This window comes from Pleuronectes platessa, chromosome 10, assembly GCF_947347685.1.
Source record: "Pleuronectes platessa chromosome 10, fPlePla1.1, whole genome shotgun sequence".
In the NCBI taxonomy this organism is placed as follows: domain Eukaryota; kingdom Metazoa; phylum Chordata; class Actinopteri; order Pleuronectiformes; family Pleuronectidae; genus Pleuronectes; species Pleuronectes platessa.
Genome location: NC_070635.1, coordinates 17,533,991 through 17,550,569, shown reverse-complemented (window position 1 = coordinate 17,550,569; position 16,579 = coordinate 17,533,991). Strand labels below are relative to the sequence as shown.

Sequence of the window (16,579 nt, the reverse complement as noted above, 5' to 3'; positions counted from 1 at the left end):
ATATAGCCTAGTTATGAAGAGTGCTATTGTATTCCCATGCGTTCAAAGGTTTGTATTGCAAACACTTGCAAAGCTGGGGTGATATACAGTATAAGCCTGGATAGCTGAGCAGGAGAGGAATGAAAGGACTTTTTTTTAAGTGTTCAAGAAAGCAGCTGAATATTTCTCAGCTTTGACCCGTTGCAAGAAAAGAACAAACATCAAGGATTGGATTTTGAATCAAGGCATGAGAAAACAGGGATGGTGACTCAGCCGCTGAGCTGTGATCCACAGCGACAGTGTGGGACTCAGAGATGGAGCTCCATCTGCTCACAGAGAAAATCCAATCAGGCCGAGAGGAACGTCAAGTATTTTGAGGGGCCAATGATGATATTATCCATTCAGGTGAAGCAATTCTAAACTGGTGCAGGATTAAGTTGTTTCTGAAACACTTTTTACACATTTGATGTAATCGGCGCCCGCGTGACTTTAGACTGTCATTACATTCAGACCAAATTAAATGATTGTCTGACACTGTCACTAACCAACCTGCCTGCTGCACACACTCAACCTGTGCTCTCACTGCACATGACCGGAGTCTTCAGCTGGGGAGACGCAGCAGAGACGATGAACAGAAGTTAGCGAGCGAGTCACAGAAAAGTCGTCCTCTAGCATTTGTCAGTCAGCGCACGATTGTGTGTTTTGTGGGGGGGATAGCTTGGGAGGGGGTGGGATGTATCGATTGCATCTTTTCAAAGTGTGGCCTGCTCTTGCTAGCTTTTTCAGGATTGCCAACCCTGGCTTTAGAGAAAAAACTGGACTTACAGTTGATGTTTTGACGGAAACCTTAGTGAACTCACCCAAACAGGCCGCCACCTCTGAAGCTTCAGACCAGTCAGCGAGCTCGTCTCCCACTGACTCGCCCTCTGAGCCTGTCACGGATCCGTCTTGTTTAGGGGAACATTCCGCCACATTCTAGCCTCCACTGGCTAACTAGGGCACCCGAGTGCAAGTAGAGTCCCAGCAAAACAAAACACACTCACTCAGAGCTCCAGAAATAAAGTGCTCGGGATCAGGATGAGCAGCTGTGTGCCAAGATTTCAACATGCAACAAGCTGGCTGCAATTAAGGAGCCTGCTGGAGAGGCTACGGGGAGCAGGGTGGTCATTACTACTGGTCCTGCACAGTAAAACCTATAAGATACACTGGGATACACGAGTGTGTGGGTCTGTGAGAAGTACAGATGAATGAATCACTGACATATCTTCTATTTAGACAGATTGCACAAGTGTATACTATGTGACTGATTGTCAAAACACAGGAGAACAGCTGATTAACGATGGATGAAATGAATGAACTGTTGAGAAAGGAGAGATTAAAAGTAAGAAGGAAAACCCGATGATGTGAAGTGCGATTGATCGACTGAATGAGATCAACAATATCCAAACGAGCTGAATGATGAACACGAGAGGAAACAATATCCAGGTCTGCTGAATGAAATCCAATTACAAGCACAGCAAGTGTGAAGAATGAATGAACCCATTACCAGGCATTACGTATCTTGTATTCTGTTCATCTTTCCAACACGTCAGGTTTTGTGAACCCACCGCAGCGGCACACAGACAAAACTTTAATTAAACAAGATGACTAACAATGGTTTAAACCAGCAGCTCTTATCTCAGCTGGAGACTTTCAGCTATTCAACACCAGTCGCGCAGCTATTCGCACTTTTCTCACACAAAAATCGTGTTTTTTCTCTCTCTCTCTCCATAATAACGTCTTGTAAAAGTTTCCCGAGAGCGTAACCTATTTCTGTCTCCGTCATGAATACTGTATGAACTGTGTTTGCCGCTACATAAACATCCAAGCAGTCCAACTTCCCCGGTGAGCCAACTTTCCAGCCTGATACAACACGGCTATAGGAAAATACACTGGCAGGCGTCCAACCAACCATAGGAGGGACTGTAGCATTTTGAATACAATCCTTCTCGAGCACATTCCTAACCGTCTGACTGGTAGCACCGATTCTTAGACAAGAGTTCATAGTCTCTACGAATTGTTTTTGTTTGTGCATTTCTGCTGCATTTATCGATTAACACGCACTGGCGCCTGGATTTGTGCACGATGCCGAGTGTGTGTATGTGTGTCCCTGCTCATATGGTGACCAGCAGACCCCCTGGCACCAGGTGTCACAGGGAGAAACAGCTGAGAGAGAGAAAGACAGCTGCTGCTTCTTCTGCTGGGTGTCAGAGGTGGTCCTGCTCTCATGGTGGCGACATCTTTCCCTGACGCTGGGCCCATATTCCTTTTAAATTTTAAAACCCTGCCCTCCTGATGCCTGTGTCAGATTGGGTTAATAAAGCTGTATTTCACAATAACGCTGGATTGGTTGTGTGTTGACATCCAGGAGGGGCTTGGCGAGAGAATGAAAACAATAACTAATCTCTAACATGATTTTCAAGCGCGTACAGCTCCAAAACTTTCCATGGAGGGTTTTTTTACACTGTTGGAGATTCCTGTTATACACTAACAGGTTTTAAAAAGCACATCTTGAAACATCTTATGATACAATTGCCTCAGGGGAGAAATAAAATCCAGTTGGAATGGGATGGACATTTTAATATTACCAATCAGTGTCTGACTGTAACTGGTAAAGACTGGCAGGCATTGTGACCTAATCTGAAATCACTTCCTACCTCCAATCTCAGAAGCTCTGTAAGAACAAGGTGCAGGACTTAAGTGTTATTATCATATAGGCTGATATCAGGCCCCCTGCAGTGAAGCCCCCTGGGACATATTGAGGGTGTTTACGTTTTGGATGCAGGCCCATCCTTTTTCCTTATGATGATGCCGTCATATTATTAGACAGGCCCAGTGCGTACTGAGTGCAACCTAATGGCCATATGTGCGTCAGTGGCCTATATGCTCTGTTCCTGCATTGAGATCTGAGAGACCTGGGTTAAGAGTGATCCCAGGTTTCGTGTTCGATCTGTGTCTGCGGGCAAAAATCGATCAAATGGTACGATCCACGTGATCCAAGAGGTTCGTGACGGACTGAGGTGTTACGTGCAGCCCCCACGGCGGAGCTGAAACCAATGCACACCTTGTAGCCAGCGTGGTCCAACCCCAAAATGGGGTCAGTGCCTTTAATAATCAGAGGCGCATAATTTCCGGAGGTGCTGTCATCAGGGGCCGCGGAGTGTCAGGGTCAGTGGGCTGAATTTGGGGTAAATAAATACAAGGTGTGAGCGTCTCTCCACGCACGTCCAGCAGCGCAGTGGGCTGCACATCTACACCCCCCACCCCGCCAGTGACACCCGTCTGTGGGGCTTTTGTCCACAGTGTGACAGACCACCACCGCCACCGCCGCCGCCACCCGTGATCACAGCGACACCTCTGCCGGAGCTCTCCCCGAGCCAGACTCGCCCCTTTCCCCGACTTACCGGATTTGAAAAACGCCGCTATGTCTGCCGCGTCCTTCGCAGCCTCATCCAGCCCCTCTCCTGCGCTCATGGCTGCGGGTGGCGTGCACGGAAGAAGAGGGGGAAAAAAAAAAAAAAAAGGTAGCTTGATAGAAATCCTCAATGGGCTCCCTGCGCGTGGCGATCGCTGCAAATTCGGATCCCGACGCCTTTCATTGAAGCAGATCCGGTCAGGCAATCTCGGCTCCCTTCGTCAAGCAGCGAGAGACCTCCTCCTCCATTTTGGCCGAGACGAGGGGAGAAAATCCTGGGCGACCGATCGGCGGCGCTCCCGAGTTGGGACGTGAGGGAGGAGGAGGAGGAGGAGATAGAAGAGGGGGATAGTGAGAGAGAAGGCGGAGGTAAAAAGAGGAGGGGAGGGAGGGCTATTCCGTCTCGGGGAGGTGGATGGGGGGTGGGATATCCTGGGATTCCGTTTCGAGGGGGTTTTGGTGCATTGTGCGCCACCCAATTTTTAAATGTGCGCCACGGCACAGCTGCAGCGACCAACCCCCCCCCCCTACAAACACGCACCCACACGCACGCACCTTCAGAGTCCCTCGCTGCGGTGCTGGTGTGGGCTGCGTGGGAGACACTCCTCTGGATTAATGGCTCCAGATGTTATGGGAGATGCCATAACGTCACGCAACATCTGGAATAGCCTTACCCCCTGTGTGTGCAGCTCAGCCCGGCTCGTGTTTAACAGTATCACCGTGGCCGTTTCCTCCACGCGCATTTTTAAACACGGGCGTGGGGTCACTGGTGGAATAATTTGACTTGATGAGGGAAACGCAGCCCATCAATCCTCCAGCGATGACAGACTGGGGTTTAATACCTGGGGGAAATGACACTGATGGAGAGGGACCGTTTCCGTCTCTCTTCCTCTCCCGGTGATGAAGATGATGCTCCACCATGAGGTCATTTGCTCCACAAATCGAACCCACTTCTCCCTCGTCAGCCGCAGTTCAGTGGTTTTTAACCCGTGACGGTAAACTGCCGCCATCTAGTGGTTGTCAGTGCGAATTGCTCCGGGAGGGCCGTGCAACTCGTCTGTTGTAAAGAATGCCAGGCTCCACTATCATCTGCTGTGTTTGCTCCACTGACACAGGCCTGAATCAATAGCCTGCAAGCAAGGCCGGATCTAGGAGGCCCTGGGGCAAACACATAATGACAATAAGCTTTTGTTTCCGAACCGATTGGTTGATTAATCAATTGTTGACAAACAGAATATTGATTTGCAACAACTCTGATGACTTATATAGAATAGGGCAGGGGAGACACTGATACAGTCAACGTTTGTGCAAAAATAAGCTGCTGGCAATACAGAAGTCATAAAAAAGGAGAGTCTAAAGGTATTTCTTGACATGAAAGGTGAAATTCAGCAGAATTAACATTTGAAATTGAAACAATTCTAGATTGGAAAGTAATGTAAGTATGTTTTTGGCAAGAGACAACATAAAGATCATACCTTTATTCAATTATGTCTATAATTTGTATACTGGTGCTATGAAAGTTGATTTATCATGGTTATCAATGGTGAGCCGCAGCCGAACATAAGCATTCAGCAGGTGAGGAGTCACATATTTAGTGGGTTGAAATGGATGAAAATTAGAATTTTTGGGGGGTTTAAATCTTTCAGGTGGCTACAAACACGACTTCAAGTGGAAATGATCAGAATCTACAATGGGTGTGTGTGAGTCACATTCTGTAAATAAACCTATAAACTATATACTACTCGTCAGTGTTGTGTTTAAAACTTGTTTAAAAATGGTTCCTCAAGTGACCAAAAAACATATCAGAGCTAAATAGGTTTCCGTTACTGAATAGCTAATATTTAAATGTATTTCCAATGAACATTGTTGCACATAGAGCCACAACCACAGAGCCAATCAGGACTCTTATACTCAGGGTAGAATCGAATATACACTTTAATCAGCTTTATGACAGAATGAACTGTAATGGTGAGTTCATGATTGTCCTCTGACATTCTATTTTCTCCAAGCCAGGAGTTTGTGTGCTGCCTGGACTCTAAATCAATTTTAACAGCCACAATAAGACAATTACGAAATCTGCCTACTATCACCTCAAGAAAATATCCAGGATTTCAGGACTCACGTCTCAGCAGGATTTGTAAAACCTTGTACATGCTGTCGATGATCAGACGGCTGCAGCTGATTGAAAAAACTGCAGCTCAAGTCTTCACTAAAATCAAGAAAGTGGAGGAAATCACTCCAGTTCTCATATGTTGACACTGGTTAAGGGGCGGCTCCTGGTACAGGCGACCTATGCGGTTGCCTAGGGCGCAAAATGTGCTTCAGCCCTCCAAAATAATTTTTTTTTTTTTTTTAATTAAACTATTGTTTTACACATGGACAAGTTATTTATAACTCTAACATGCTACATGTCATTTTAAATTGACTTCAGTGCCATGAACATGTCTTCTGATCTGATATTGACCTCAACCATGAATAAATGGAAATAAATGTGTATATATACAGTAAATATATAAATGATAATGACTTGTGTGTGTGTGTGTGTGTGTGCGTGCGTGTGTGTGCGTGCGTGCGTGTGTGTACGTGTATGTGTGTGTGTGTGTGTGCATGTGTGTGTGTGCGTGAGTGTGTGTGCGTGTCAGATGGGCGTGGTCAGTGTGATGGGTGGGCCCTCAGATGAGATGATAATATTATTATTGTATTGTTGTCATAATTAATATATAGATTTGACCAAATGTAAAAAAGTTAAGAAACATTGTTTGTCTATGCTCTGCTGTGTTCGTATGAATAGTAGCAAACTAAATTAATCACATTGATTTGTTTCACTCCAACACTGTGTTAATTGATCAATGAATCCTGTATGTATATTCAGAAAGACAGAGGTAGATGTTACTGTACTAGTTATTTTTATTCAAAAAGTTTAACATATTTACAACACATCATTAGATCATTTCAAATATGTACAAAGGGGGACAGGGGAGGGGTTTGTTTTGAGGAGTAAAAAAAGGGTGAGGGCGGGAGCTTCTCCACCTCTTCTCTCTCCTCCAGCTCATCTCGGCCTCCTCCTTTCTGTAGCTCAGTCCCATAGTTGGAGTTTTCTCCTGCTGCAGTTTCGTCTCCTTTCGGCCCTGAAGCAAGCACCTTCTCGTTCTCCTTCTCCATGTTGACCTCCACCTCACTGCTCACTTGTGCAGACTTGCTTCCAGAATTTTAGCCTTGGCCTGACAGTCAGTGAGCTCGGCCAAGCAGTCAACATAGGCCCTGAGGCGAGCATGCCCTTTCTCTACCTCCTTCGTTATGACAACATCTTTGTCTTTCAGCTGGTTTTCCAGCTGCTCCACCTTCTCCGTCAGGGCCTGGATCTCATTATCCTTCTCCGTCTCCATCTCCCTCTCGGTCTCAGTCTCAATCTTAATCTCCTTCTCCTTCTCCTTCTCCTTCTCCTTCTCCTTCTCCGTCTCCTTCTCCTTCTCCTCCTCCTTCTCCTTCTCCACCGCCATCTTTATGATATCATCTCTGTCTTTAAGATGGTTTTCCAGCCGCCACACCTCCTCCTTAAGAATCAAAATGCTCCTGTTGGCTCGGAGGATTTCGACATTGTAGATCGTCACAAGTTTCTCCTTCTCCTTGTCCTTCTCCTTGTCCTTGTACTTCTCCTTCTCTTTCTCCTTCTCTTTCTCCTTCTCCTTCTCCTTCTCCTTCTCCTTCTCTTTCTCTTTCTCTTTCTCTTTCTCTTTCTCCTTCTCCTTCTCCTTCTCCTTCTCTTTCTCCTTCTCTTTCTCTTTCTCTTTCTCTTTCTCCTTCTCCTTCTCCTTCTCTTTCTCCTTCTCCTTCTCTTTCTCCTTCTCTTTCTCCTTCTCCTTCTCCTTCTCTTTCTCCTTCTCCTTCTCCTTCTCCTTCTCCTTCTCCTCCTCCTTCTCCACCTCCACCTCACTGCTACATCCTGTATCAGGCTGGGATCGCTCCTGGTGCAGCCTTGCTTCCATAAGCTTAACCTTGGCCTGACAGTCAGTTAGCTCAGCAAGGCAGTCCAGATAGGCCCTGAGGCGAGCGCGCCGTTTCTTCACCTCCTTCGCTATGACAACATCTTTCTCTTTCAGCTGGTTTTCCAGCTGCTCCACCTTCTCCGTCAGGGCCTGGATCTCATTCTCCTTCTCGGTCTCGGTCTCAATCTCCTTCCTCTTCTCCTTCTCCTTCTCCTTCTCCTTCTCCTTCTCTTTCTCCCTCTCCTTCTCCTTCTCCTTCTCCTTCTTCACCTCCATCTTTATGAACTCATCTCTGTCTTGAAGCTGGTCTTGCAGCTGCCACACCTCATCCTTAAGAGCATTAATCCTCCTGTAGGCTGTGAGGAGTTCGTCATTGAGGATCTTCAGAATATCTGGTTTCTCCATGGTTTACCACAGAGAGTAGATCTTATCTATTGAAGAAGCTGTTGGATGAGTTGATGCACTATTTTCCGAAGAAGTTTCCGTTGTTGTCTGGATCTTTAAGTCAAAAGGCTTTATGTCTGCAGGTGACAGGATGAAATAGTGTGTAAGATTTAGGTGAATTTGATCTATCAAACATTCAAGAAAAAACAATTGACACAGATAGAGAGACACCCGCAGAGAGAAGGAGAGAGAGGGAGAGAGACAGACTGGCTGGTTTAAGCGAGAGATTGAGAGAGAGAGAGCGAGAGAGATTGAGAGAGAGAGAGAGAGAGAGAGAGAGAGAGAGAGAGAGAGAGAGAGAGAGAGAGAGAGAGAGAGACTCCCCTCCTGCTACTTGTGTATCTGGTTGCCATGGAAACTCAACTGAATGCAACTGCTCTCTCCTCACTGGGAAGAGAGAAATCTAAACTCTGAGTGCACCACTCAAACAACTATAATTCAGAAACTATAAGTCCTATCTGTGAAATAAAGACATCGGGAGAATTCCAAGACTTTGCCGGACACACAGATATTTTTGAAATTTGTGAGAGTAAAAAAATGCGGCCGTGTGACCAAGTTATGCAAGTTGATGCTCCTTCCAGAAAAGTTTTCTCTGAAATAACATTAGACCCAATGGAGAGGGATTGTTTTTTTCCTTAAAGGAGCTACACAGCTCATGTCATGTGCTCCTAGCATTAACTTAAGCTTCCGTCAACTTGTCCTTCAACACATTCAAACTACACATTAACCAAAAAAACACCAGTAAATGTTTTTTTGAAATAAAACTTCCCTCATCAATCACCATGGCACCAAGCCCCTTCGATTTGAATTTGAATCTGAATTTGATTGTCTTAAATACTAAAGTTAAACACCAAGGTTAATCTTCCCAATGTTACAAAACACATTGTTTGGTAGAATAAGATGTGAAATGGGAGAATTTCCTGGTGCTACAGGTGTTTTGTCCACAATGCCTTGCTCTGCCTGGCCTCGGCGACCTAACGCTACTTAGCATCACGTTAACACATATCACTCATTAAGATAAGCAGCAGAAAACACAAAAGAAGCCAGCAACAATATTTTCACATTTGGCATAAAAGCAACAGAAAACACCACATTATCAACATGTAACAGCAGAAGCTTCATATTATACAGTGGTTTAATTTCCAACTTGAATAATGAGCCTGAATTGTATCGGTTAGCATGCTGGGTAAATACAGAGAGAGGGTGAGACATGACTTACCTCACTCAAGGTCAGAGTGCAAAAGCAACTGTCTTAAACTTTAACAGTATTTAAAGCAATCAACAGCCAATCAGAGGTCTCCTATCAAAATACCAACTATGATGCTGTTCATCAAAGCATCAAAGGAGGTATTGAGAGAGTGTCCCTGTCAATCAAAAACATCTTCTATTTCAAATCTTAGCATCTGGTTGCTATGGTGATAGAATCACCTACTGATGACGTTTCATTTTGGTGGACTTTTAATTGCGTCATTCTTGCAGCATCTGATCTTTAATTTTTTAATGGCTCCTGTCTCATCACCCTCTTGTCTTAGTATTAATATATATATAAATATATATATATATATATACAATATATACTTACATATATGTTTATATACATATACATATGCATGTATACATACATACACATACACATTGTGATGGTAGAAAATGTATTTTGTTTCATTTCATTCTCTATTGTTCATTTCGTCGTGTAACTCTTAGCCGCAGTATTTCATCACAAACGAACATGTGACCATTATACAACCCAGGATATTTCCAACCAAAATTCAGACTTAAATAGTTTAAATTTATTTTACCAAGAGGTTCATGTCACACTGTATGGAGAATATTTAAGAAAAGACGATTTTCTACAACCACAAATTCCATTGCACAAGTGTTTTGCAGCAGAAAATACCTTCATAGGTGTCTATGGATGAGAGTAATACAACTCAGAGCTCAAACAAAACCTAAAGAATCATGGAGACTGATGACCAATTACAATACATATGATTAACTGGATATGAAATGACTTCTACAAGAGGATATGACATTTTGATCATTTTGCGCAGCCCTAGTTTTCATTGAAATGCTTGTTTTCTCACATGAAAATACTTTGTTCTTTAAAATGCACAACAATGTTTGTCAGTAGGACTTCCTGATATCTTCCTCAACGATGAATGGACACACATTCTGTTCATCCATTGACTGCCCTACCTTACACATGGCATGAGAGTATGATTTTGAAGGTCAGATTTCAAAAACATCTCAGAGTTAATTTTTACTGTTTTAGATTCTTAGTACTGGAGATCCTTAACATCTTTCGGTCTAAAGTCGATTTTAGGTCTATTTAAGATGACGTGTACTGTTTGTAGTGATCTATTAATGCAGAATGCAACAAATTGGCAGCTAACATGGTCTATCAATGAGGCCTAACTGGTTTGACCGCTATAGAGGCTTTTGGAATATATTAACTTTATATGAACGGCATATCAACGACAATAAAGAACCAATGTCTGCTGCAGATGTTCTTTAGAAATTTGTATTATTGTACAAAGATAACAAGAACTGTAGGAGTAACCTTTTGTAATTCATTTCTTTGTCAACATAACACACCATTCATTATGTAAAAGAAGTTTTTTATGAGATCAAATTCTGACCTGATGTTTTGACAGATTCTTCTTCAGCGTGTCTTACAGTGCAGGGCTGTAATATTAATGTTGCTCTCTGTCCTGCACCTCACGTCACCTCTCTGTTCCTCTGGTAACTCAGACCAAATTCTTTCCTGAAAATCCATGTCATATTTATACTGTATTTTGGCAAACTGTGTGCACACATCAGCACTGGATGATCTTGAGTCTTTACTTTGTTGCTCATACTGTGAGTTATATCAGTCATTATAAGAGTGAAGTCCTCGCAAAGAGATGTAATCCCTGACACAGCCAATATTTTCAACATTATTAGAAATAGCTCCGTTTGTTTAAACCCCTGTTTATCAAACAAAGTGGAAAAAACTATTCTTCTCAGGTTCCTTTTCATCCTCTAATGCAATAAAGAGAAGAACTGAAAATAAAATCGACTGCATTAAATTACTACCAAAGATGCCGGCTTCTAAAGGCATGCACATGTATTTATTTTACAGTAATGTGCTTTTAAATGATAAACAGTGTAGTATATGAGGAATAATGCATCTTAATTATCTTGACAGACACATAATGGTTTCGGGTCTTTCTAAAAAAATGTAGCATTTAAATCCAGAGCCTAAATTAGCGAAGTAAATTGTGAAATTTAAAAAATCTATTTTACTCAATCAGCTGAATGGAAATATTTTATCAAGTGCATGTAGAATATATATGTAGAGTATTTCTTTCTTTCTCTCTCTTTCTACATTTCTTGTCTGTTTGTAGTACTTTTGTGTGTCTCTCAGTAGCCATTTTGTGCCACTTCAGACTTGTGTTGTGTCTCTTAGTCTTTTTTTTGTCTGTTTGCAGTGGATTTGTGTCAAATTGTATTTGTTTGGTTAATCTTTATAGTTATTTTCAGTTTCTTGGTAGTTGTTTGTTCTGCCTTAAAAGATATAAAACAAGCACGACGATCTCCATGACTTTTATAACTTCAGACGACAAGAAATAGCAAATAACGATTCAAAGGGAGCAAACAACATGGAACCTCGAACAAACACAGGAGAAATGATACATGTAAAATGATTTATTATATTAATGATTAGATAATAAGATATAACAAATACGATTCTTAGTTTCAAAATGTACTCAAAGGAGAGACGTTTAAATGTGCAAAAGTATTGACCTTGACAAATGTGACAACTGAAATAATAACATTTGTATTGGAAGCTATCAAATCTGCACCATCAGCAAATGTAGTCATCCTTATAAATCCTAAACATCTCATTTAATTCAATTAAAAAATATATCAGGCAGCACTATTTTGACATGTGACCATGAAATACTACAAATTGCAGCACTGACTGAGCTTTCTCATAGGTTTGACCCAATAGTTAATACTTTCTCTGGGCTTCAGAAGAGAGTTTCCCTTTAAGTGCCACAATAAGAATCCTTTTCCAACAGGTTGGACATCTCCATCCAGGACAGGTCCCACTGCACCTCCGTCACATCCAACTTGGTGGCAGGAAGCACCCCTGCTGGAACTTCCTGTTTGGAAACTGGCCAGCAGCTCCGAGTGCAGAACTTCTGGTACCTTCAGGAAAATACAACAGGCAGTGAATCATTTACTTCACCACCTGTTGGGCTTGTCGTTCATGCAGTAGAAAGTAGGAAGTCAAGACGGATGAAGATTTTATAAATACTAACCTGTACTGACAAACGAGCCAAACAGTCAAAGGAATGACGATCAGAAGTAGAACCCCACATGAAGCAATGATCCATTTCCAGGAACCTGATCAAGATGACATAATACTTGTTTAAATAAATAAAACTGTTATAATAACAACAACAATTGGATTTCCAATCATCTTGGCGGACACATGTAGTAAGTGTCAGGAAAGGGCCCAATGTATTTTGGTATTAAGCCGATCCAGTCATTTTTGATCTCTTTCTTTAACATTGTGCTTTTAAAACGTTTTCCCAGGGAATAATTCTTGGACCTTAATGAAAAAAATCTGCCGTATGTAGAGGACTGATATGTATGAGTGTGTGAAATTTGGTGCGGCTTGATTGTATTTAAGGGGACTGCTGGGCCTTGGTGAATATGCGCTCTACTGAGTCCCATTCTAGTTTCTTTCATCTCATTAGATCCTGAGGGATCTTCCTGATGAAATTAGACCTTGATGAAAAGACAGAGCAGGAGGAGAACCAGACAACCAAAAGGCTTCACTCAATAATGGAAAATGTGTTGATTAATATTGAGTATTTAAAATAAGAAAAAGAAAAATACCAGTGGAGTCTGGAGTCTCCTCTGATGTGAGGTTTCCTAAAAGAAACAACAGTTGATATGTGACACTGATCCACTTCTATAGAACACACAGCAGAGTGATGATGTTCAGCTGACCTCTATCCGGTCTCACTGATAACCAGCTCTCTGGACTCTGCAGCTGTCTGTCGTGGGACGCACACCTGTAGAAGCCTTCATCTTCCCGTGTCACATTCTTAAGAGTCATCTTTATGACTCGGTCTGAACCGGACGAACTGTTAGAGTCAATCAATGCTCCGTTTTTAAAGAAGCTGGTTTGTTTGTGTTTGTCGCTCTGATACTGACAACACAAGGTGACATCGTCACCCGTAAACACAGGGGAGGCTTGGGTCTTCAGAATGATGTCGCCATCTGTGGAAGAAAAATAGAAGGAAAGATTGAACTCCTACTTCTTTTATGTTACCTTTGTATTAAATACAGTCCTATTTAATCATCAGTGCTACACAGAAGTCGGTGGTTTCTTCCTGAGATTGTCCTGAAACTTCTCTGTTACACAAGACTCACAGCTTACTGTAATGTTGACTGCGTTGCTGCGGCCCCTGGCGCCCTCACACCAGTACACTCCACTGGTCCCACTGGCAGCAGTGAACACAAATGCTTCAGACTTGTAAGGGCTCATGCTACCTCCTGGCGGTGAATAGTGAACGGTGAGGTTTGAGGTCCCTGCTTTTAGGTCAGGAGAGAAATGCACCAGCTTCCACCCTGAGGGGTAAGTCTGAGATGTGAGGCACTGCAGAATGAAACACTCCCCACTGAACATCTGTGTGGTGTCAGGAGTCGGAGAGAGCGAGGGAGGGGGCAACTCTAGGACAGAGGTTGATAGAGAGAAATTGGGGGAAAAGGGGAGAGAAGATGAGAGAATCAACAGAAACAGTCTGAGATTGAGGCTTTTCAGACGTATCCTGGTTTGACGATTGGTCAATCTGTAATGGACATAACTGAAATACCCACATATCTTGACAAAATGTCAGAAACAACACAAAAACAGAGATGTGTTTGGCATAGTCAGAAAGTTTGGATAACCAATCAGGGATGAGTAAAGTCATTTGAAAGCAATCCATCGATGTGTCTGCCATTGTTACCTCTGCCGAGGTCAGAGGTCATGTTTTCACCCCTGTCTGTTTGTTTGTAAGGAAAATAACACAAGAACAACCCAACAGAGTTGCAGGGAACTTGGTGGAACAATTTGGTTTGAGTCATAGAAGAAGCCATATATTTGGATCTTCCTGTAACATTTTGAGTTTCTACATTTTTCAACACTTTCACCATTTTCCAAGGGAGCAATCTTGAAAAAAAAAAGATCTGGCACATTTATGGAACTAATATCTATGAGTGAGTGTAGCAGCTTGATTGAATTTAAGGGGACTGATGGGCCTTGGCGGAGGTGCGCTCCACCGAATGCCCTTCTAGTTTTAACTGTAAATCTCCGCTGTCTGTGAAACTTAATGTGATTTGCCTTCAGCTGTACTCTAATCTCCATATTTGCTCGACTGTAGTCTCTAAAATCACCTGTGCCTACACTTCACTAACAATTATACATTTAGGAAACACCCTTCTCATGTGATAATCTGTCAAACCCAGTCAACATGAATTTCTCCAGTAGGGGTCAGATTGTCTATTTAATTCCTACATGAACAACATAAAACCAACAATGTATCTAATGTTAGCATGCTGTGTCCTGCTCACTGTTGTTAAAGCAGGACAATGGCTTCACATCTCACAGTGATGACATAGGATTTTATAATAATGAGACATATTACCATTGAGTAATAAAAGGGTGTAAAATATGATGACTTGCTCTTATAATAACCTTGCTGATGCAAGGACACTAATACTTTTAAAGGTAATGGTAGATGGCTCTCTGATTGGTTTATTACATGTTATGCCCAAAACACACCTCTGAATAGTAAAGAGACAAAACAAATCTTGTGTCGAGTGCAGCAACATTTTGTAATAAATCAAGTACTACAGTGAGAGTTGTGTCTGTTTTTGGATTCAATGTTTGGCAAAAAAATGTATGACTGATGAAGATATCCTATTGATAATTACATTCTTTTTCACAGTTTTACATTTTGAGATTCACCTGTCCGGGGTGCACCCTCTCACCTAATGTCAGCTAGGGTTCGCTCCAGGGACCGTCAAAGGGGTTTTCAACATTTTATGTTGCTAAACACAGTCAGTCATGAAGCCAAAATAAGCTTAAATGAATAAACAAATTAAAAAAAAATCTTCTGACAGTTTTCTGATCAATTAGAAATAGTGTAAACCATGTTTTTACCCATGATAGGGAGGAGTGACAGAGGCTGTTTTGAGGAAAATAAGAGCCTCTATGTGTCTCTGCATTAGTCAGTTTGAGAATACACAACCTCTGTACTCATCTGATTCGTCCTGTGCAAAGCAGAAACCTGATGCCGCGCTGCAGTGGCTGCAGTCGTAGCTGCTGCTCTCCTGACACTCCAAGCGAGACTGGCCGGGCCTTTAGCTCAACCTCAGTCCGGTTCTCCCGACACTCGGCTTGGCACCAGTACCTGTCGGCCTCCTCCCGTGTTATCGCGGTGATGAAGTAGCTGTCACCAGAGACCAGGTGCCTGGGAGTGGGAGCCCTGTGTGGTTTGGACCTGAACCACCAGTAGCTCTTCACAAAAGCAGAGAGGGACTCCACTGTGCACTGCAGGAGCACACTCTCACCCAGGTAGATGTTTGGCCCCGGAGGCTTCACAGAGACACTGGCCTCCAGAGATCCTGCAGGAACAGGGGGGGCTACATTATGGGCCTTTTCATGCCGGGGTTAGGGTTAGGGTTAGGGCTGCTGCGCTGGCTTTCTCACTCTGCCAAGTAACGTCTCTCATCAAGACAGCAGGATTACAGCCAAGGAGTTTAGCTCATAGTAAATGATGCACGGAGTGAAATTGTAAGTACAGGTAGTTACAGAATGTGGCTATCTGTAGTTGTTAACGATTGTTACCTGCTTAAATTTAGGTTAACTTGAGGCAAATGAAAGGGAATATTGTAATGAGCTATGTTAACACTAAGCTAGCTAGCTAGCTATTTTGTTAGAAAATGTCTCCAGTGAGCAAGAGTGTGAACGAGCAAATTTGAAATGTAAGAAATAACTATCGACAGCTCTCTATTCTTTGCATTAATATCTATCTCTAGTATTTTAAAACAATAATATCAGTGCCTATAGAATGTTGTTGTTTATAATCAGTTCATATTTGTGTTGTCAAATTTCACAATGACCCTGAAATTCTGTCTCTTCTGTTATCTTATACTGAATGAATGCAAGCAAAGATACAGAGAAAAATCACACATTTCTGATTGAACCAATATATGAACTGTATGAAACATGGATATCCGCAGCCCCAAATGAGCCCAAACATTCAGCATCCTTAGGGGCTAAGCCCCCCCTTTCTTTCAATCCTAGAAAGGCCCCTGCGTCACACAATCATCCTCTAACCCCGGGACGCACCGGAGGTAGAGCACCGCGAAAAGCAGTCCGCCTCCTTTCCTTGCCCATGTTAAATACTTGGGCTGTTCGCACCTGCAGCGTAGTGCCGGGAAGAACCGGGAAGTGCCGCGGACACACACACACACACAAGCACATCATCTCCTGTGGGGGGGGGCGGCGGCTACAGGCTTGCGTAGGTCAGTCACCTGTGAAGACCAGCATAATTTATCCCTGAACCAGCGCGGAGAAATTCGCTCCCTGGGCCACAGGGATGAGCCATAGACTGTATATATAATATATTTACAAGAATATAAAAAAAGTGGTGAAAACTTATTTATTCTG

The 16,579-nt window shown here is 42.8% G+C and overlaps 1 protein-coding gene across 1 annotated transcript in view; it reads right to left on the bottom strand.

Annotated features, from left to right (window-relative positions):
- LOC128449765 (triple functional domain protein) overlaps window positions 1-3,526 on the bottom strand; it is a 96,440-nt gene extending 92,914 nt beyond the window's left edge. Inside the window, exon 1 of the mRNA XM_053433061.1 lies at window positions 3,423-3,526. Coding sequence (XP_053289036.1) covers window positions 3,423-3,492 — 70 coding nt within the window. The 5' untranslated portion in view covers window positions 3,493-3,526. The remainder of the gene's footprint in view (window positions 1-3,422) is intronic.
- Between the last annotated feature and the right edge of the window lie 13,053 nt (window positions 3,527-16,579).